At 52.0% G+C, this 21,290-nt stretch overlaps 2 protein-coding genes across 5 annotated transcripts; one reads left to right on the top strand and one right to left on the bottom strand.

Moving 5' to 3' along the window:
- Window positions 1-39: 39 nt before the first annotated feature.
- On the top strand, window positions 40-3,783 carry TCF19 (transcription factor 19). 4 transcript variants are annotated; one of them, XM_082639093.1, is made up of 5 exons: window positions 40-170; window positions 595-1,158; window positions 2,199-2,754; window positions 3,014-3,044; window positions 3,350-3,783. In XM_082639093.1, exons 2-5 carry the CDS (start codon window positions 921-923, stop codon window positions 3,428-3,430), a joined length of 906 nt encoding a protein of 301 aa, XP_082495219.1. In that variant the 5' UTR covers window positions 40-170; window positions 595-920; the 3' UTR covers window positions 3,431-3,783. The 4 variants fall into 4 exon arrangements, with proteins under 4 accessions (XP_082495219.1, XP_082495220.1, XP_082495217.1 ...); XM_082639094.1 differs by having other exon boundaries at window positions 2,580-2,754; window positions 3,014-3,438; XM_082639091.1 differs by having other exon boundaries at window positions 3,014-3,438.
- A 1,571-nt stretch (window positions 3,784-5,354) lies between these two features.
- On the bottom strand, window positions 5,355-10,339 carry POU5F1 (POU class 5 homeobox 1; the record flags this gene model as incomplete). Its single annotated transcript, XM_082638921.1, is given in 6 exon segments — window positions 5,355-5,621; window positions 5,721-5,879; window positions 6,197-6,327; window positions 6,596-6,716; window positions 9,682-9,685; window positions 9,687-10,339. Coding segments are annotated over 6 exon segments (1,086 nt in total). The 5' UTR covers window positions 10,091-10,339.
- Between the last annotated feature and the right edge of the window lie 10,951 nt (window positions 10,340-21,290).

The following is a 21,290-nucleotide window of genomic DNA, read 5'->3' as shown; positions in this document are numbered from 1 at the left end:
GCGGGAGGTTCGGACCCGGGAATTCCGAAGGCGGGGTCGGCGCTGCCCGCGCGCGGAGGCCGCGCCCCTCCTGGCCCGGGCTTCCTCGCTGTCAAACAGCCGCAGGAGCACCAACCCTGGCCGAGCTGGCACTGCCTGGAGAGGGGACCATTCCGAGACTGCACCGCGCGGTAGATACGAACCTGGGCTGGGGCGGGAAGGGAAAAGGCTGGGTTTGCCTTGCATCATCCCGGGAGCCCTTTCTTCTGTTTTTATCCCACCCGGAGAAGTCGGTAAGCAAGGGTTTAGATCCACTTTGCTGGAGAACGTTAGAGACCCGTTTGCACTGCCTTTTGAGGGGTGACAGTGGATACACTTCCCACTGGGGTTCAAGCCAACTAGTTATGAGTGAGGGATTGGCCAGAAGAGTGAGGCGTGGGCTAGCAGGAGGGTTACTCTATTTGGATCAGCAGGTTTTACAGGAAGAAGCTTCTCTTCTCCAAATTACACTGAGGTGACAAGTTAATATCACACAGAAGCAGCCCCTACCCTCACCCCCACACCTACAGTTCGAATTTCCCTAGAAGCTGCCTAATGTATTGTTGCCTTGCACAGATTGAAGGCTCCTGGAATACTTAGCAGCCTGAGGATTCGATTCAGCTTCGTGCCACAAGACACCTTCATTTTTGCACTACACTGGGACCTTCACCCAATTTTTCAGTTGCAAAGCTGTTGACAGCCAATTTTGCATCGCGTCCTAGGCTCCTTGCGCTCTGAATTTGCCCTACTCAGGGAGTGTGCTCCAAGTTGAAATTGCACAAAGGACAGCTCAAGTTTGCATCGGACGGAAAGTGAACTTAGGCCAGATGTGCATGGCCCAGGGAGTGGGAAAGGTGATGGATTCCTAAAGTGGAAGAGGTGGTGTGGAGGGGGCACCGCCCATGCTGCCTTGCTTCCAGCTGCTGCGCATAGGGGGCGGCAAGGGTGGCGATCTCTACACCTTCCACCCCCCAAGTGGGGCTGGCTGCACCTACCGCTTGGGCTGCAGGGCCGACCTCTGTGATGTGGCCCTGCGGCCCCAGCAGGAGCCCGGCTTCATCTCTGGAGTCCATGCGGAGCTGCACGCTGAACGCCGGGGTGACGACTGGAGGGTCAGCCTGGAGAACCATAGCAGCCAAGGTGAGGAGTGAGCAGAGCAGCCTTATGCCTGGGCAGTTGCAGTTCTGGGCTGGAATGACCAAGAGTCTCCACAGGGACTCTGCCTGCCTCCCAAACTCCCCATCAGGTTGGATGGATGGTTGTCATCCAGACCTGTCTTCCCACCAGAAATGTGCAGTGTCAGATCTTTGTGGGGCTGACCCTGTTTAGCTCTTAGAGGGGCTGGGAGGTAGATCCAGGGCTGCAGTATCACAGTGGGGTTGTTCTGGGCCACTGGGGGACAAGCTCAGACTTGACTAAGTTTCCAGATTTGTTTAGGCACCTTGTCCTTGGCTTAGGGCAATTATATGTTGAATTATGTCTTAATGATCTGGACATGTGTCTTGGAGGCAGTTAAGTCAGCCTCAGAAGGCCTGGGTTCCCATCTCAGTTCTGCTACTGGGACCTGGCAGTATTACTCAGGCCTGTCACTTCACCTTTTTAGATCTTAGTTTCCTCTTAGGTAGAATGTAAATCTTTGTAAGGTCTGTTTTTGGGGAGTGCTGTGGGGATTGGATATAGTGGCCAACATTCATTTAGTGCTTACTATTATGAGACAAGAACATTTTAAGGGCATTAAATGTAGGTGAGCACAAATACCCCATTTTACAGACAAGGAAAATGAGGCATAAAGAAGCTAACTTGTCCAGGGTCACATGGCTGGTAAGTGGTGGAGCTTGGATTTGAACCCAGACAATCTGAGCTATGTTGATTAGTACTGAGTTGGAACTGAGTGAAAGTGGGCATCTCTGAGAATTGGACCTCAGTGAATTGAGGGAAGGAGTTCATTCCCTCCATGTGCCCTGGGGGAGGGCAAAAGAAAAATAAACTCATTCCCAACTCACAAGGAGTTTCATATCCGATGTCACCTGCTGAGATTTAGAATGTGAGAATTTGATGACAGGTGTCAGTGTTCTTCCTCATGTTCCCCAGAAAACCAGACAGGACCAGATTTCTCCACTTCTGACCTGTCATTTGTTTTTGTCGTTCTCTGTATTTGTCTGGTGCCCCACAATCAACAGGGACTTTGGTCAATAATGTCCGACTCCCAAAGGGTCACAGGCTGGAGTTGAGTGATGGTGACCTTCTGACCTTTGGCCCTGAAGGGCCCCCAGAAACCAGCCCCTCAGAGTTCTACTTGTTTCAGCAAGTCCGAGTCAAACCTCAAGATTTTGCTGCCATTACTACCCCACGGTCTAGGGGAGAAGAGGGAACCGGGGTTGGTTTCCAGCCCATGCTGCCCTCCCAGGGGGCTCCACAGCGCCCCCTCAGCACCCTCTCCCCTGCCCCCAAAGCCACGCTGATCCTCAACTCCATTGGCAGCCTCAGCAAGCTCCACTCCCAGCCCCTCACCTTCTCACGGAGTGGGGGTAGGCCACAGAGCCTGCCTGTTCCCACTCCAGCTGGGGAAGTGGGGACAACCCCTTCTGTCCCACCCCCAAGAAACCGGAGGAAATCAGCTCACCGCGTGTTGGCAGAACTGGATGATGAGAGAGAGGCTCCCAAGAGCCCCCCACCAGTCCTTATGGAGCCCAGGAAGAAACTCCGTATAGAGAAAACCCCACTGACACCCAGTGGGTAAGTGGAGAGAACTTTGTCTCGTTATTTCACTGTCTTTTGATTCTTTTAGAGCCCTAGGCTGGGAGGTAGCTCTCTGCTTGGGGGATGGGGATGGGAGATAGAAGAGGTTGGAATGACAAGACCTGGCTTAGTTCTTCTAACCAGATTCACCTTTAGTCTAGTGAATCTATATAGGTTCACTCTGCAGTTATCCAGGGGAAAGTTCTAGGCTTCTGCAGGTTTCCAGTGACCCTGGTTTTTGTATCACTTTCTTCAGAAATCGACGTGGGCGTCCTCGGAAACACCCAGTGAGCAACCCCAGGGCTCCCCCTGCAGTTGGGGGCGGGGAGCACTGTGCAGCCCCTTGTTGCTGCCTACCCCAAGAAGAGACAGTAGCCTGGGTTCAGTGTGATGGTTGTGACATCTGGTTCCACGTGGCCTGTGTTGGCTGCAGCATCCAGGCTGCCAGGGAGGCCGACTTCCAGTGCCCAGGCTGTCGTGTAGGCATCCAGACCTAAGGCCCACCACCAAAGCACCAGAGGACAGAGCTGGCACCTCCACTGGGGTGCCAATGGGTCCTAAGAGATGCCCTCTTCTTCCCTTGCCTCTCTAGGAGGGAATGACTACAGGGGAAGGGTCCATTCCTATGGATTATCAATTCAAGGCCTGGAGCAGGCCCTCATGGCCAAGGTAACAGAAGAGATGGCTTCCTGCCAAAGATATTGCTGCCTCCAGGAAGTTGCCAGTGAGCTGGAAATTCCCACTTGTCACAAGCTGTAGGTCCTTGTTGTCATGGACACTAGAATGTCTGGTCAAGAGAACCCATCAACTGCAGAGGTCATGCCTGGGAAGTTATAAGCCCCAGACTTGAACAAGCAAGTTCTAAATGTTCTTGATGGCATCGCCTGAGGCATCTCTGGGAAAACCTAGGGCACAGCCCCCAAACTTCCTTACATTGTGGGCAGTCCTGCCGCTGATCACCATGATTGTGACCTGACTTTTCAGAGCTTTGCTTCCATTTCCAAATAAAGAATGAGCAGCTTCATATACTCCAAGGTACTTACTCTTTTTGTGGGTCTGATACTCCTTGCTTTCCAATTCTTGAGAATGGAGTGGTAAAGTCTGGAAAACTAATATAGATTCTTAGGGGAGGAGATGAGCAGGCAAGGCAGAGAAATAACAAACCTGCTCGCTGAAAAGGTGCAAATATATGAGGTAAGCTGGAGGTGGGAAGACAGGAAAAAAGGAATCCAGGTAATTAGTTTCTAGTTTAAAAGAAAACAGATCTGGGACTTCCCTGGTGGTCCAGTGGGTAAGACTCCGAGCTCCCAATGCAGGGCGGCCCGGGTTCGATCCCTGGTTGGGGAACTAGATCCCGCGTACATGCCGCAACTAAAGATCCCGCATGCCGCAACTAATAGATCCCACGTGCCGCAACTAAGACCCGGAGCAGCCAAAATAAATATTTATAAAACAACAACAACAAACAACAGATCCACTGCCATTAAAATAAGGTACTTGGGATTTGGTCAAGTTCATGAGGGTGGCAGAACTTTTACAAGGTTCACCAGTCCTACCAAGAAGAGAAAACCTGAGACACCAGCTACAGCAGATGGTGACCTGGCCCACTGTATCAACGTAACCCACGTATGCTACACTGATTCTCTTCTGAGAGTCGTACACCAAGATACTGTCAAAGTAGCATTTCTGTAGCTCTTATTAGGAAAGCCCTATCTTGACCTATCCTATTGTACCTGCATATCCATCCCCTTCCTCCTCTACTTAGACTTACCAACCCAAGTTTCTTACACATTGAGGAAAGGCTCCAGAGCAAGGGCCCTAATTAGGAAGTGGCAGAGGCAGGACTAAAATGCGGGAGTTTTGGTGAGTCACAGACAGGGTAGGCAAAAACCTTAAGAAACCAAATGGACCCAGGTATCAAGAAAGCACAAAGTAGAGTTTCCGGTTGGGGTGATGTGCAGAAGAAATGAGTACCTAAAAGACCTGATTTCTTAGCACAAAGCCACTGAGGACTTCCAGAGTAGAGTGGGGGAAAAGCAAAAAGCCAGCTCCTAATAGGGAATGGGATATGTAATAACTGCATCTTTGGGCAAAAATAAGGTGTTCACCTCCAATTTCCCCAGGTCACAGGCTCCTAAGAACTAGCTCACACCTATAAGAGCCCTCTATGTATAAACTTGGGATCCAATCCCAGATCTCCCTCTGACATTGTGACTCTGGGCAGTTTAAATGGCATCCTTGGTCTCAGGGTCATTTGGATGGGAGAGCTATTAATATCCACTATTAACTATCCCCACCCACTCTTCAGTAACTAGAGGAGAATAAACCAAAGACAAAAGTATCCACCTGCTAGGTCCCAGGCTTCTTTATTTAAGAACAAAGTGATGAGTGATGTGGGGATTAAAATCAAGAGCATCATTGAACTTCACCTTCCCTCCAACCAGTTCCCCCAAACTCCCTACCCCCACACCCTTTGTGTTCCCAGTTCCTTTCTTAGTGAATGAAGAACTTAATCCCAAAGCCCTGGTACGAACCCCAGGGTTCTCTCCCTAGCTGTCCCCCTTCCTCTGCCCCCATTCCTGGGAAGGGCAGACACCTCAGTTTGAATGCATGGGGGAGCCCAGAGTGGTGACAGACACCGAGGGAAAGGCCTCACCCTCAGGAAATGGGACTGAGGAGTACAGCGTAGTGAAATGAGGACCCCCATAGCCTGGGGTACCAAAATGGGGCCCTGGCGCCAGAGGAAAGGGTACTGGTCCCCCTGAGAAAGGAGACCCAGCAGCCTCAAAATCCTCTCGTTGCGAATAGTCACTGCTTGATCGTTTGCCCTTCTGGCGACGGTTGCAGAACCACACTCGGACCACCTGGGAGTGGAAGACAGGGGAGAGGGACATTCGATCATAAGCTCTGGGAGGTGTGACTGGGGAGATGGAGCACACAGGGACGCGGACAGGGGCACTCACATCCTTCTCAAGCCCGAGCTGCTGAGCGATGTGACTGATCTGCTGCAGGGTGGGCTTTGGGCACTGCAGGAACATGCTCTCCAGGTTGCCTCTCACTCGGTTCTCAATACTCGTCCGCTTTCTCTTCCGGGCCTGCACGAGGGTCTCTGCCTTGCATATCTGGGCAGGTGGGGAGGAGATGACAAGGAAGGAAGTCGGGGGGCAAGCCTCGAACCTGCTGAGCAACAGCATCATGAGGTCAGTGACTCGAGAGCCAGCTGCTCAGGAGCACTGACTGGCACCAGGGCCACAAGAAAGATCCTGGAAGGTTGGGTTTAGACCAGTGGCCCTGGAGCTTCTCCCAGCAGAACTGAGGAATTGCATTCCATCCCACTGAGGACCACTGCCTCCAAGAGGGAGAGCTGCCAGCCATGGATGGGAGCCGTGGAAATCGGGCTGAGACCAGGCAGGTCCCTATGCATCCCTCCCACCCTCACCTCCTGCAGATTCTCGTTGTTGTCAGCTTCCTCCACCCACTTCTGCAGCAGGGGCCGCAGCTTACACATGTTCTTGAAACTGAGCTGCAAAGCCTCAAAACGGCAGATGGTCGTTTGGCTGAACACCTTCCCTGGGGAGGTGGGTTGAAAGAAGCCAGGTGAGGCAGCAGGCAGGGCCCTTCGACCCCAAGACCCAGGGCTCGCCCCCTCCCCCTGCCCCCCCAAGATCCCACCCAAGTACGGTATCTCTTTCCCCTCTACCCTCACCCCTAAAGAGGGTGGAAACACCCTTCTCTCACTCCCTTGGTGGGGAGGAAAGGCCCACATTCAGGGATGTTCCTTCCAGGGGAGATGTGGTCCCTGTGTTCTGTGGGTCAGAACATGCTAGGTGAGACTCACCAAAGAGAACCCCCAGGGTGAGCCCCACATCGGCCTGGGTATATCCCAGGGTGATCCTCTTCTGCTTTAGCACCTTGGCAAATTGTTCGAGGTCTTTCTGAAGAGTTTTGATGTCCTGGGACTGCATTTTAAAAAGCAGAGGACATGTAAGAATATAAACATACCAGTTAGCCACCCCACCCACCCTTCCATTTGGGCCCCAAGGAATAAATAGTCTATGGGAGTATCTCTGCTTCCAGGCTGCCCACCTAACAAGTAGAAATAAACTATATACAAATGTCATTTACCCCAGAAAGTGACACATCCATCAGATGCAGAACATCATTCGATAATGGAAAGAAAAGCCCGGCCTCAATGAGAACATCTATCAGGTTATGAAGGGGGCTCCTGCCCTTCAGTTCTTTAACACTCACAAAAGCTTTTTGACTCTAGTATTACCTCAGTTTGAGGACGTTTTGAGTGTAGAGATACAGAGCACCACGTCTCTGGTTCTCTTTCCAAATATACTCTCTCCAGCTTACTCTGAGGGTCCCCCTAACTATGACAAGGCATGCACATGCACAAACACAAACACACTACAAAACAGTCATCATACGAGGTATGAATAACATGCTTTGTATATAGTTAGTGCTCAGTTTTAAAAAACCTGATTATCCCTTATTTTTAACTGTATCTTTTTGCAATATAAAAGCATCCTCATTGACTAATGCAACATATTTATTGAGCACCTTCTGCAAACCAGTGGCTACACAAAGTAGACCAAAAACCCTGGCCCCAGGGACTTCCCTGGTGGTCCAACTGTTGAGATTCCACACTGCCAGTGCAGGGGGCCCGGGTTCCATTCCTGGCCAGGGAACTAGATCCCACACGCCACAACTAAAAGCCTGCATGCCTCAACTAAAAGACTCCACGTGCCACAACTAAGACCTGGCGGCGCAGCCACATAGTTAGATAAATATTTTTTTAATTAAAAAAAAAAAAGAAAGAAAGAAACCTAGCCCCCAGGGGCTTTCACTGTGACGAAGTAATTATTACCCAGCATGTTAGAAGTGCTATGGAAAAAAGTAAAGCAGAGTAGGGAGTTATGGGGAAGGTGACAGTTTTAAATAAGACAGTCAGAGGTGATGTTGGAGCGAAAGGAAGGAGCAAAGTGGAAAGGCCCTGAGCTGTGTGGGCCCTGGTAGTAGCAGAGCCAGCAGCAAGGCCAGCAGCAAGGCCGGCATGGCCGGAGCAGGGTGAGAGGGCTGAGGAAAGGGAAGGAGAGGAGCTGAGAGGTCAGAGGCAAGCACAGCAGATCCTGGAGCTGCCGCCGTAACTCTGGTTTACTCAGAGAAATGGAAAGCCGCTGAAGGGTTTTGTGCAGTGAAATGATCCGACGCTCACATTTTAAAGTGTTCACTCCAGTTGATGAATTGACCATAGACTAAAGAGGCAACTGCAGCAATCCCAGCATAATGACGGTGGCTGGGACCGGGATGGCTCTAAGCGATTGATTCAGGCTATATATCCAAGGTCAAGACAGCAGCGTGTCCGTGTCCGGAGGATTGGGTGTAAGGAGGTGAAAGGGATGAGGATGACTGGTTTGGGCCTGAAGCTACTGGGAGATGGACAGGGTGGGGCAGTGCAGGGAGCCATCCCAGCAGAGGACAGAAAATGCGGTGGTCATGTCTAGAAGATATCTGAGTCTTGAGGGTGGATGAGAGGTGGATGAAAGGTAGACAGAGCAGAGGTTGACGGATGGAGCCCTGAAGCTCTCCAATGAAGGCCAGTGGCCAGAAGATGGAGAGGAGCAGCCAGGCCTCTGTGCGGTCCTGGAAACCTAAGGGAAGTATTTCAAGGGTCGTCAATCACATCAAACTCAAATACGGTAACTTCCATTCCCAACTTCTGCTCAACCGATGTCGCAAACCTATAAACGTCAGCTGTTCCCATCTCGGCTTTTCCAAATCATATTTTGGGGATTTGAAATAAGGTAAACCCCAGTTCAAATCCTAGCTTTACCATTTAGCAGTTAAGACCCGTGAAATAGGCTAATAATACCTCCCTAGGAGATTTTGTGCCAGTTAATGAGATAATGATGTAGAAACTGAGCCCACAGCCAGGCATTTAGGAAATGGACCACAATTGGCAGCCATTATCATTCAAGGCTCAGCCGTCGCCTCGAGCAAAGGGTCTAGGGCTACTCGGTCAGCTGCAACCAATCACACCTCCTTCGAAGAGGTCTAAAGGTTTAGTACTTGATCTCTAATTGCTTGCACTTGTCTCTTCCTCGGACTAGAAGATACATCCTTAATAGTCCCCAGCAGGGCTGGATGTGGAAGTCTTCAATTCCCTCAGCAAACCCTACGTTTGGGGAATGGCCTGGAGATGACTTCTTCCCCTTTTCTCCCCCTGTTCACTACTTATGCAATTACGGCTGAAATTGGTGTTTCCAGCTCTCTACAAGGGGGTGTCAGGGTGTGCACTCTGCCTGACGGTGACTCACTGGGCCCAAGGCAGAGGTCAAGAGAAGACAAGCCCTAAACTTGATGGAGGGTAAACCCAAACTCCACACATCCACGCAGCCCAAACAGGAGCTTCTATCAGAAACCAGTCACACCCTAGACTTTCAGGAACAATAACCCAGGGATAAGCACTGTTTTCACCCTCAGGCCACACTCAACCCTAAGGCGGAGATCCTGGATCTGATCAAGCTCAAATTTTCAAGAAGGGATCCGGGTAGAAGAAGGGGCTCCAACCCCAAGCTGGGTCTGGTGCTGGGCTGGTAATGAGTGACCCGACCCAGGTCAGACCTAGGAAATGGAAGGACCTACTTGACAAGGGCCGAGGGGGGAAGCAAGGCCAACTTCCGACTGCCCCAGGCCGCCCTGCCCTCACCTGCGGTTCTCTCTAAATTCCAGCCCCTAGTTCCCACCTGGCCCCTGCTCAGGGTGGCCTGCAGTCGCCACACACGCGTCCCGGGGCGCCGCCCTCGCCCGCTCCCCTCCTGGGTCGGCGACCCGGGCAGCTGCAGGCGACCGCCTCCCCTCGCGTGGCCGCCCCCGGCCGGCGCGGTCGCCCCCCGCCGCCCGCCCCCAGCAGCTCACTCGCCTCCTCGGGGTTCGGCTCCAGCTTCTCCTTGTCCACCTTCACGGCGCCAGCGGGGGCGGCGCAGGGCTCCGGGGAGGCCCCCTCGGAGCTGCTCTCCACCCCGGCTCCCGCCTCGCCCTCGGGCTGAGGGGTCTCCAGGCTGCTTTGGGGCACCAGCCCCACTCCAACCTGAGGTGCACAGTAGGCCATCCCTCCGCACAAGTCATAGGGCGCGGGGCACGCGGGAAGACCCCACACCTCGGCGCCGGGCCCAACCACCGGCCCGATCCCTGGCCCACCAGGAGGCCCTTGGAAGCTCATCCAGGTCCGAGGATCAACCCAGCCCGGCTCTGGCCCTCCCGGCCCATCGCCTCCACCGCCCGGCGGGGGCGAGAAGGCGAAGTCGGAAGCCAGGTGTCCCGCCATGGGGAAGGAAGGCGCCCCAAGCCGGGGGCCTAGGAAAACGAGGGCTCTCCAAGGGACGGCTCGACACCTCTCTCCCTCCCCAATCCCACCCACTAGCCTTGACCTCTGGCCCCGCCCCCTGGATGGGTGGGGGAGGGGACGGTGGGGGTGGGAGAAACTGAGGCGGAGAGTGTTTGCCGGCTGGTGGCGGTGGTGTCTGGAAGCCGAAAGCCAGGCAGCTCCAGCCGGGCGCCTCTCCAGGCCCCAGATCCCGAGGCTCTTGGTGCAGATCCCCCATGCGGGCCTTCACTCCCAACTCCCAGCAGGCCGCCCGGCCCTCCCGACGCTCCGCACACACCAGAGCTGCCTGGGATCTCTTCCACACCTCCTGCCCGTTCTTCAGGAGCCCGGCTGCTGGACCCCTCTCCAAACACCCTGGCACCATCCCCTCACCCGAGCCCAGCCACCCTCTCGGCTCCTCAAACATTAATTGTTTTTGTGTCAAGTCCTGATGGGGCTACCCCTCAATTCCTTAACAGCCCCCCTCCCCGTTGTCCTCCTGCACCCCCAATCCAGGAACCTAGGTGTTCCCATTTAGACTACTGGCCAGATTCAGTTACCCCAAAGCTGCGATGCCCAGCAGCCATCTATCTGCCCAGCCTTCCAAGTTCCACCCCATCACCAGGGGCAGACTGCCAGACAGGCTTCCATTCCATCCCTGGCTTTCCCGACCTCAGAGCCCCCTCACCTACCAGAGTCAGAGATGGAACCCCTACTTTCCCTTCTAGGGGCCAGGCTCTGGACTGACTGGTCCTGAGTCTCCCAACCTTTGTCCAGACAGAAGGATCGGACGCCCCCTCATGAGTGCCCCACTGTGGGTCACGGACATCAAGTTCCTTGCGCCCCTCTTCAGAGACCCACATTATCTAGTCCGTAGTTGACTGTTCTCCCTCCCCCACCTCCCAGCCCAGGCCTCCGGCCCTAGGCCCTGGGTGGGGAAAGACCAGGAGGGAGAGGGGAAGAAAAAAATATCTGACTTCAGGTTCAAAGAGGCTTGGGAGGGACGGGGGAAGGGGGCCGGACAATGGCCTTGGCTGGACAATCCTGGTCCCCAGAGGGGGCAACTCTAACCCTAAACAAGTGCTCAACCCTTGAATGGGCCTGGATGGCTCCCCTGGGGACAGCTTCCTGCCCCACAACCCCCCAGCCCCAATCCCCTCACACGGAATCCCCCTCAGAGCAGCTAAAAGAGCTCCAGCAATAACGCCCCCATCCCCTCAAAGACTGAGCCTCAGACAGGGACCCCCACTGGGACCTAGGTCTCCTGTCCCCCTCTAGAGGACTCAGGCGTCCAGCCTCATCATCTACCCCTCCCCCAGCCCCCCCAGGCCTTTGTGTAGTGGGGCTGGTGAAAAGATGAGGAGGAGGTGGAGAGCGACTTGGGGGGGTGTGCAGGAAGCCTGCCCTAAGCTCTCCCACAGGGTCTATTTTTCTGGGCCTGTCCTGAGGGCTCACACTGCAGGCATAGTGCTTGATTCTGTTTGCAGGAGAATAGCTTTCAGACTGCCTGTCTGCTTGGGATGAGGTTTGCCTGTCTGCTCCCCAAACTTGCCCTAAATGAAGGCCCCAAGGTGAACTGGGGGGCCTTCGGAAAGGCTGTAGACCAGAGCTCCCTACAGCTTGGAAGGCCAGAATCCTGAGCCTCGGACATGGACCTCTGCCGACTTAGACATCTCTTCATCTCAGCCCCGTCTGAGGTTGTTTGCTCAGCATCTGCCTTCTGAGGGGCTTGGGGGTCCTGCTGGGGGTCCTCTTGACTGTGGCCAGCTGTCTTCAACTTGGTGGTATCTGGGAGTCCTTTGAGCCTGTTTTTTTGGGTTTTGTTTTTTTTTCTCCTCTGAATCTGTATCACACAGCCCCTGCTCCAGCCCATCTCTAAGTACTTTTTGGGCAACTAATTGTGTGCATGCATTTCAATACTTCCCATAGGTCTGTTGGAAGATCTACAGGGCAGCGAAACTGGAGCTGTATTCACCGCTAAACCACTAACTGCCCAAAAGGCAGATAGATTAAGGGGCCTGGTGGGGGTGGAGAGGTGTGCTTTGGACCAGGAGGGGCCCCTCCCCAGCCATCTCCCCAACCCCCAGGACAGAGCCATCACAGCCCCTTTGTCATGCATCTATCTGCTGTCTGCCAAGAAGACGGCCTCCCGGAGGAGGGGGATGGGCGGACCTGGGAAATCTACAGCAGTGCTTCTTGGCTCGCCGCCCTCTAGGCTCCCAGAAACCCCTTCCCCCATGTGGTCCAGAGAGCCCCTGTACCCCTGCCTTCCCAGCGGCCCCTAAAACACCTTCCCCTTTTCCCCCCACTCAACAACACCCTCTGTTTTTTAGATTTCAATCAATAGTTGCTCTAGGTGGTATGTTTCTGGCCTGGGCAAGAGTCCCATTCCAGAGGGAGAGACAGAGGAGGGGAGGGTGCCTGGTTGCCTGGCTGGCTTGTAGCCAGAGATCTGAGCCAGATCAGTCAGGTGTTGCCTGGAGCCTGACCCAGAACCTTAATGGAAAGTTAAGTTTGTCTGCAGTCCTAGCCAGCCCCTACCCAGGCCAGCTCTGCGCAGGCCCAGAGGAGACTGGAAGCGGGGTTAAGTCATAAATAAACCTGGCTCCTCCACTCTCCTGGGTCTTAGGGAGTCACGAAACAATTTCAAGTCCCCAAAAACAATTTAGGACTGGGCTCACAAACTCTCCGCATACACCTTTATTATAGTGCAATGTCAAGGTCCTACACAAAGACAAACGCAAGTATCTGGTTGTAGAGCATGACCCAGGGAGGACAGGTGAAGGCCACCACTCCCTGCCAGGTGTGGCTGGCCTGGCATGGTTGCTAAGAGGTGCGATGGTGGCCTTGCTGCTGTCGGCCCAGCCATCCCCTCGCTCTTCTGTTGGGAAAACCAGCTGAAATGGCTCAGGGGACCAACGGAGACTTGCTCTAGACCACGGTAGCAAAGCCCTTATTTTGACTTCTGGCTGCTGTCCATCTGAAGGCAGAAGAAAGGGAAAGAGTGGAAGGCTGAGGAGAGAAGGATTCAGGCTTTGCCCACTTTGGGAGAATATCTCCCTTAATCTGAGTTTACACATTTTCCACTGCTCACTGTAATCCACACCCCTTCTTCTCAACAACTGACCCTATGATCTCTCCTGCGAGGTCTGCAAACTGAAATCTTCTTTTCCCAAATCCAGGTACTGTTACCTCAAATCTAGGAGTCAGCTCTCTGCTTGTAGTCTGTAGGGAGATAGAGAGGTGAGAGCAAGAGGGAGGGGAAGCCAGGAGAAGAGGTCAGGAATAAACCAAGGGTCTGCAGACCAGGGTCCTGGGCCCTGGCTCTGACACCCCAGCGGACGGCGCCTCGCTTTCTGTGCCTTGGTTTCCTCATCTAATAAAGAGGAATTGGACCAAATGAGCCCTAAATTTCCTTCCAGCTCAGACATAAAAGTGCTGCCCCTCTCCCGTACACCCTCCTCTCTACCTCACCATTTAGTTGTCATGGGACTAGCAATCTCTCTCTGCACGCCTGTGAAGAGAAATTGGGGTTGGAGGGGTGGGAGAGGAGGGACTCAGTGAGATGCTGGCACAGGCTTTCCCGCCCCGCACCCCCATCTCCCAGCAGCCTTCCTGGGAAATCTAGCAGAGTTTCCCCTCGAGTTTGATCAAGATTTGTTTGCTGAGTTTGGGAGGCCAGTTTTTATTTGGTTTTGGTGTTTGGGAACTTATAAGAAACATACTTCAGGAAGTTAAACTGTGTGTGTGTGTGTGTGTGTGTGTGTGTGTGTGTGTGTGTGTGTGTGTGGACAAAGGCTAGAGAGGAAACGGAAGTCCTAACCTACTCCTTCTTCTTTTCATATTTTTCATATTCCCTCCTCAGTTGCTTTTCTCTAAATCGCTGCTCTTGGACCTCAGCCTCCCAGAGAGAGGGAAACCAGATGATCCTTAAGGTCGCTTCCAGCTCTAAAATTCTAAAAAAAAAAAAATAAGAAAGAAAGAAAAGAAAAAGGAAGCAAAACCTGTCGGGACTTCCCTGGTCGTCCAGTGGGTAAGACTCTGTGCTCCCAATGCAGGGGGCCTGGGTTCGAGCCCTGGTTGGGGAACTAGATCCCACATGCATGCCGCAACTAAAAAGAGAAAAAAAGCCAGTTCTAAAATTCTGAGCATACCTGCTGCCCTTCCCTTCTGCCACTTCTTCCAGAGGAAGGTGCCTACAGCTCCCACAGTGACCACTCCAGAGGCCAGGAGCCCAAAGAAGATCCAGACAAGGGTGGGTGTGTGTTGCTTAAAACCAGGAGGCTCTGAAAGGTGTGGGCATGTGAGGCACTGACAGACCAGCCCGGCTCCCCCACCCTTTCCCTGGGCTACCCTGTCTGCTCATCTGAGGTCCTGCAGAGACCCAGCATCAGACTGGGATGCCACCAGACAGGAAACCTCTGCTGTGTCAAAGGGCATCTCAGTGGACTGCTGGCTCTAAGCAGTCCCATCCCACTGGGATCAGATGGCTTGAGGTCCCAAAGACCCAGGGTTCAGGGACAGCTGGACACCAGAGGACAGAAGCCACGGGCCCTGCATGTTGGGATGGGCTCTCTTCTAGGGGGCTTTGTCGAGAGGCACACGCACTGAGGGGGCCAGTGGGACAGGGAGGAGTGGTGGCCAAGGGGACCTAGAAACTCCTAGACCAGGGGGGACTTGCCACCTCTGGTCTTGCCACACTGCCATGCATCCTCCACAACAGAGCCTGGGCTGCCACCCAGGCACCATTCACACCACATTCCATGGTGACTGTCGGTCACGCCCCGCCCTGAGTACCCTGGGGTGCTAAGCCCTGGGCCAGAACTTGAACACCAAGTAGAGAATGGATCGACCAAATATGTGTGAGAGAAGGCAAGGCCAGTGGCTAGCCTGGTCAGCAACAGAACTGTGCTCATGAAGGACAAAGATAATGCACGGACTTCCCTGGTGGGCCAGCGGTTAAGGCGCCGCACTTCAAATGCAGGGGGCACGGGTTCGATCCCTGGTCTGGGAAGATCCCACATGCCACGTGGTATGGCCAAACAAACAAACAAAAAACTGTGCTCACGAAGGGCACATTGAATGCAATAGAGGTCTGCTCCCTCACCCCTCCCCGCCATGCCCTCAGCCCCTTCACCTTCCCCACTGCTCAGTCCCCACCTATCATTCCTATCATAGGCTGCAGGCTGGGGCCCCACCCCAGCTTCCAGGTATTTCCTGAAATGGTGGAGGCGGCTCTTGGTCAAGAAGGATTACTCTTTTCACTTCTCTCCATCTGTAGTTCTGTTTTTTTCTAGCTTGCTTTTGCTGGAATTGAAAGACTCAAGTGTACTGAGAAGGGAGTCCTGGCCATCAGAGTTGTATTGCCAGTGTCCCCAGGTGCTCTGATTCCCAAGCAAGTCCTGTGACTCTGAAATGCCGAAGTCCCAGAACTCCAAAGGAGAACAAAACATTAGTTTTCTCTACCTCCACTCCCACCACTTCCCAAAATGCCTGGAATTCCCTTCCTCGGCTGATAAACCTTCACTCATTCTCCAAGATATATCTTCCGGGTCATGCACATCCCCACCAAAGTCATGCTGCACCCCACCCTTCATGCCCGGCAGCAAGTGGCTCCCTCCTTTGCTCCCATCATGCCCTGCTCATGCCACAGTCATGGTACTGACCACACTGAACCCTCCTGAAGGCAGGGACCCATGCCCTGTGCCCAGCATCATGGGGTTTTGTTTGTTTCTTTGTTTGTTTTTGGCCGCACCTTGCCGATGCAGGACTTCCCTGACCAGGGATAGAACCCGCGCAGTGGAAGCGCAGAGTCTTAACCGCTGGACCACCAGGGAAGCCTCATCAAGCTTTTTTTTAATTGAAGTATAGTTCACATACAGTATTATATTAGTTTCAAGTGTACTACATGGTGATTTGACATTTGCTTACATTATGAAATGATCATCACGAAAAGTAGTATCCATCTGTCTCCAAAAGTGTTGCTACTGGGGACTTCCCTGGTGGCCCAGTGGGTAAGACTACGTGCTCCCAGTGCAGGGGACCCAGGTTCGATCCCTGGTCGGGGAACTAGATCCCACATGCATGACACAACTAAGAAGTCCACATGCCACAGCTATGAATGAGCCCGCATGCCGCAACGAAGATCCCCCATGCCGTAACTAAGACCCAGCACAGCCTAAATAAATAAATAAATATTTTTTAAAAAATGTTACTACCATATTATTAACCATATTAACCGTATGCCTTACACAGCAACATGTTTAAATCCCAGATCTAAATGCCACTACTAGATATATTGTCCATAGCAAATGTAACTGGACCTCTCTAAGCCTCAATTTCCTCATCTGGGAGCTGGAGATAACAATAGTGATCAAATGATATAATGCATGCCAGTGTTAACGTCATACCTGCCAATAAGAATTCAAGAAATTCAAGAACTAGTAGCTGCTATTTATTTTTTAATATTTATTTAGATATTTGGCCATGCTGGGTCTTAGTTGTGGCACGCAGGATATTCTATCTTCATTGTGGCATGCAGATCTTTTTTAGTTGCAGCATGCAGGGTCTTTTACTTTTGACATGTGGGATCTAGTTCCCTGATGAGGGATCGAACCTGGGCCCCCTGCAGTGGGAGCTCTTGAGTCTTAGCCATTGGACCAGCAGGGAAGTCCCAGTAGTTGCTATTGTAATGTTTATTATTGGTAAACCACCATGAACAGCATTTACTAGACCCTCAGATATTGCTAGATGAAAAAAAAACAATGATGTAGGTTAGAAATATACTTCTCTTGGGACCCTGACCAGGTTTCCAGGGTTCCTATAACTACTGGTGGAGATGGGGAGGTGGCTATGTCAGAAAGGCCATTTATTTCCCAGACCCTGGATTTGAAAAAGTTGGATACAATTTTTTTTTTTTTCATCCGAAGGGAAGGCCTGGGGTTCTTGAGACAACGGAGAACTCTCTAGCCCTGTTCCCTGACTGGAGAAAGGTAGGAGTCTTATACTTAAGTCCTACCCTTTCCAACACCCAATACTCAATATCCAATCTTTTGGGCACCATCAGGTACACACTAGGGTCTGGAGTCAGGGATGAAACGCCCCAGGAGGAGAAGGCAGCATCAGTGAAGGGTGCTGTATCCAGAGTGCTCAGCAGGGTGCCTGGCTTCGAGTTTAATAAATATTAGTTTAACAATAATGAATGAACAACTCCCTATCTTTAGGACTGCTTTGAGCTCTTCCCTTCACTCCCCATCACCTTGGCTCTGATTCTTCTGCTCCACGATGCTTCTTAGTTGATGACAAGGTACTGGGCTTTGGCCTTCATTTTGAGAATCAGCTTTTCCCAAACCCCTAGGTCCCTGGCTTCAGACCAGGATGCCTGGAACTCTGCCCATCTGCCCTCCTTGCAGCACCATTAGAAAGACTGGTCATCCAAGAGCTTGAGAACTCATAAGGGCCTTGCTCAGGGCTGGGCTGGGAAGGAGTGATGAAGCTGTAGTGCAGAGAATAGGTTCCTGAGGGGAAAAGAAATGGTGGGAATGGGTTATCTCTAGTGGGCACTTTTTTGGGGAGATGATTCCACAAGTATCCTGTAAGAAGGTGAGGAGGTAGGACTATCATTAGGACAGCAAAAGAGTGAGTAAGGGGCATGGGGAGTGAACAATGGGAAGGGAAACTCTTGCTGCCCTGCAGGATCTCATCCAGGCTCATAGTTTTAGATAGTAATGACTCCACTGTCCAAATCCTTGCACTTCACATCGGTGTACCCAACCACCTATTGGCCGTCTTGACAGAATGTCCTACATCACCTTAAATTCAACATATCTAAACTAAGGATATCCCCTTAGCCCCCACCAGGGAACAATCTGGTCCTCATCCTACATTTCTGGTAGGTGGCATCACCATCCGACCTATCTGCTTGCTTAAGTCAGAACTGGGTTGTAGTGTGGGAAATTAACTTATGTCACAGTGGCCTCCTGGTACAGTACCATGAAGCTATCCAGAGGTCGTGGAACAAAAAGGCTCACAGGGGCTTCCCTGGTGGCGCAGTGGTTGAGAGTCCGCCTGCCGATGCAGGGGACACGGGTTCGTGCCCTGGTCCGGGAAGATCTCACATGCCGCGGAGCGGCTGGGCCCATGAGCCATGGCCGCTGAGCCTGCGCGTCCGGAGCCTGTGCTCCACAACGGTAGAGGCCACAACAGTGAGAGGCCCGCGTACCGGAAAAAAAAAAAAAAAAAAAAAAAAGAGAAAAGATGTGCGTCTTCAATTATAAGAATAAATGTTGGCAAAATGACAGACATTAGGCTTATTCTATATGGCCTCATGGGTTATGTCTAGGTGGAAGGGAGAGGAAATAGCTACAGATATTCATGAAGAAGAACAATCTCCAAAGCCAGAAGGTAATGAGGTCTCCATTAATCAGGATGGACAAACACAGGCTGGACAACCACTTAAATGGGCCTATGTTCATTTCGTGGGATGTGTATCAGAGTGTAAGCCTAGAGACCAAGGTCATGGTGGTAAATGAGAATGGGTCCCTCAGATTCTACTAGCACGTGAGAGCTCATGGTCTGTGGGCATTAACCTGATGGAAAAAGGGACTAACTCTCCTTGAGTTCTCCCCGAAAAAGTTGTGGCCCTGAGCTAACCTGCTTACCCCATTGAATATTTGTTTTTTTGTTTGTTTGCTTTTTGGCGGTACGCAGGCCTCTCACCACCGTGGCCTCTCCCGTTGCGGAGCACAGGCTCTGGACGCACAGGCTCAGCGGCCATGGCTCACGGGCCCAGCCGCTCCACGGCACGTGGGATCTTCCCAGACCGGGGCACGAACCCGCGTCCCCTGCATCGGCAGGCGGACTCTCAACCACTGCACCACCAGGGAAGCCCTGAATATTTGTTTTTTGTTTGTTTGTTTTGGGGGTATTTGTGGCCACGTTTCTTGTGGGATCTTAGTTCCTGCACTCCACAGTGAGAGTGCAGAGTCCTAACCACTGGACAGCAAGAGAATTCCCTGAATACTTGTTTAACATGTATTTTATGTTCCTGGACAAATCTTGTGTTTGCCTTCACTTATATGCTTTAAATTCTACAAGGGTCACATATACTCATCTGTTAGATTTTCATTTGGAAAACCTCTTCACAATCCTACAAGTTCCACCTGACACTAGGAATTATACTGAATAGGTAATAAACACGTTTTTTTTTTTTAAATCACTCATCACTTATACTATTTTTAAGGTAATAATTGTCAAGACTTCCCTGGTGGCGCAGTGGTTAAGAATCCCCCTGCCAATGCAGGGGACACGGGTTCGAGCCCTGGTCTGGGAAGATCCCACATGCCGGGGAGCAACTAAGCTCGTGCGCCACAACTACTGAAGTCTGCGTGCCTAGAGCCCGTGCTCCGCAATAAGAGAAGCCACCACAATGAGAAGCCCGTGCACCTCAACGAAGAGTAGCCCCTGCTCGCTGCAACTAGAGAAAGCCTGCGCACAGCAACGAAGACCCAAAGCAGCCAAAAATAAAAATAAATTAATTTAAAAAAGATTAAAATTGTCCAATAACATCTCTGTATATCTGAGGTCACATCCCCACAGCACTGTGTACTTTGTGAAGTAATCTGTTGGGTTATTTGTAAAAAACAAAAGCAGTCTTACTCTGCGGGAAAAAGGGAATGTGTTGGGAATAATGGATATAAGTTATAGACGCATAGGTGCAGCCGAAGAAGTAAGGCTCAGGGCAGGTGGGGGCCAGGGCAGCGCTGGGACAGGGGCAGCAACTACTGATCCTCAGTCTCATTAAGGAACGACCATTGGGATAAAAAATATAATACCACACAATGTTCACACTCTTGCACTAGCTCAGGGTTCACATTCCCGTGACAGCATATCCAGTCAATATAGCTTGGGCCTGCTGTCCGCTCCTTCACTAGAAGAAGAGATCAACATTGATCAACAGGCCTTCCAGGCTATATCCAGGTGGTATATCACAGTTCCCTAAAGCATACTGGGGTGCACTAGCAAGGAATAGGCATGATAGACAAAAAATTGTAATAAATATTCACTGCACAGACAAAATAGTGGATTTTTTGTTTGTTTTTTTGGCTGCGTTGGGTCTTTGTTGCTGTGCGCAGGCTTTCTTTAGTTGCGGCGAGTGGGGGTTACTCTTCGTTGCAGTGAGCAGGCTTCTCATTGCAGAGCACGGGCTCTAGGCATGCAGGCTTCAGTAGTTCCAGCATGCAGGCTCAGTAGTTGCAGTTTGCAGGCTCTAGAGCACAGGCTCAATAGTTGTGGTGCATGGGCTTAGTTGCCCCGCAGCATGTGGGATCTTCCCGGACCAGGGCTTGAACCCATGTCTCCTGAATTGGCAGGCAGATTCTTAACCACTTTGCCATCAGGGAAGTCCCTGTATTCCTTTTTTTTTTTTTTTAAATTAATTAATTAATTAATTTTTGGCTTTGTTGGGTCTTCATTGTTGCGCGCGGGCTTTCTCTAGTTGCGGTGAGTGGGGGCCATTCCTTATTGTGCTGTGCGGGCTTCTCACTGTGGTGGCTTCTCTTGTTGCAGAGCACGGGCTCTAGGCACATGAGCTCAGTAGTTGTGGCACGTGGGCTCAGTAGTTGTGGCTCTCGGGCCCTAGAGCACAGGCTCAGTAGTTGTGGCGCACGGGCTTAGTTGCTCCATGGCACTTGGGATCTTCCCAGACCAGGGCTCGAACCCGTGTCCCCTGCATTGGCAGGCAGATTCTTAACCACTGCGCCATGAGGGAAGTCCCCTGTATTCCTTTTTAAAGACAAGTCTCAGAGACCAGATCATCTTCAGGGCAATGCATGTCGTCACTGCGCATGACCGCATTGTGAAAAGGGAGGTGACCTTTGGCTGGGTCTGGAGCATCTCAACTCTAGGCCAGGGACAGCCGTAGTCGGAGAGGGTCTTTGGGGCTGGGGTTCAAGAGGAAGAGGCCTCAGATGCCTCTGCATCTACAGCTTCCCCCCACCAACATGTTTAGTGGGTTTAATAAGTTTACCCCTTCAGTTTCTATTTGCAGCACCCAATATTCCTCGGAAATACCAGACAGATCCAGCAATGGCCAAAGTAAAGTTCAGACCTCCAGAGTTTCAAAGTTCAGGTTCTCCGAGCATTCTGTGTTGGAGTGGCACTT

The sequence above is a fragment of the Mesoplodon mirus genome (assembly GCF_964341445.2).
Source record: "Mesoplodon mirus genome assembly, chromosome: 12".
Taxonomy (NCBI): domain Eukaryota; kingdom Metazoa; phylum Chordata; class Mammalia; order Artiodactyla; family Ziphiidae; genus Mesoplodon; species Mesoplodon mirus.
This window is presented reverse-complemented; position numbering and strand designations above follow the sequence as displayed.

Coding starts and splice junctions, on each gene's coding strand:
- TCF19 (XM_082639091.1), top strand. CDS start 921: ATGCTGCCTTGCTTCCAGCTGCTGCGCATAGGGGGCGGCAAGGGTGGC. Junction 1,159..2,198: donor GGAGAACCATAGCAGCCAAG/GTGAGGAGTGAG, acceptor CACAATCAACAG/GGACTTTGGTCAATAATGTC. Junction 2,755..3,013: donor ACCCCACTGACACCCAGTGG/GTAAGTGGAGAG, acceptor CACTTTCTTCAG/AAATCGACGTGGGCGTCCTC.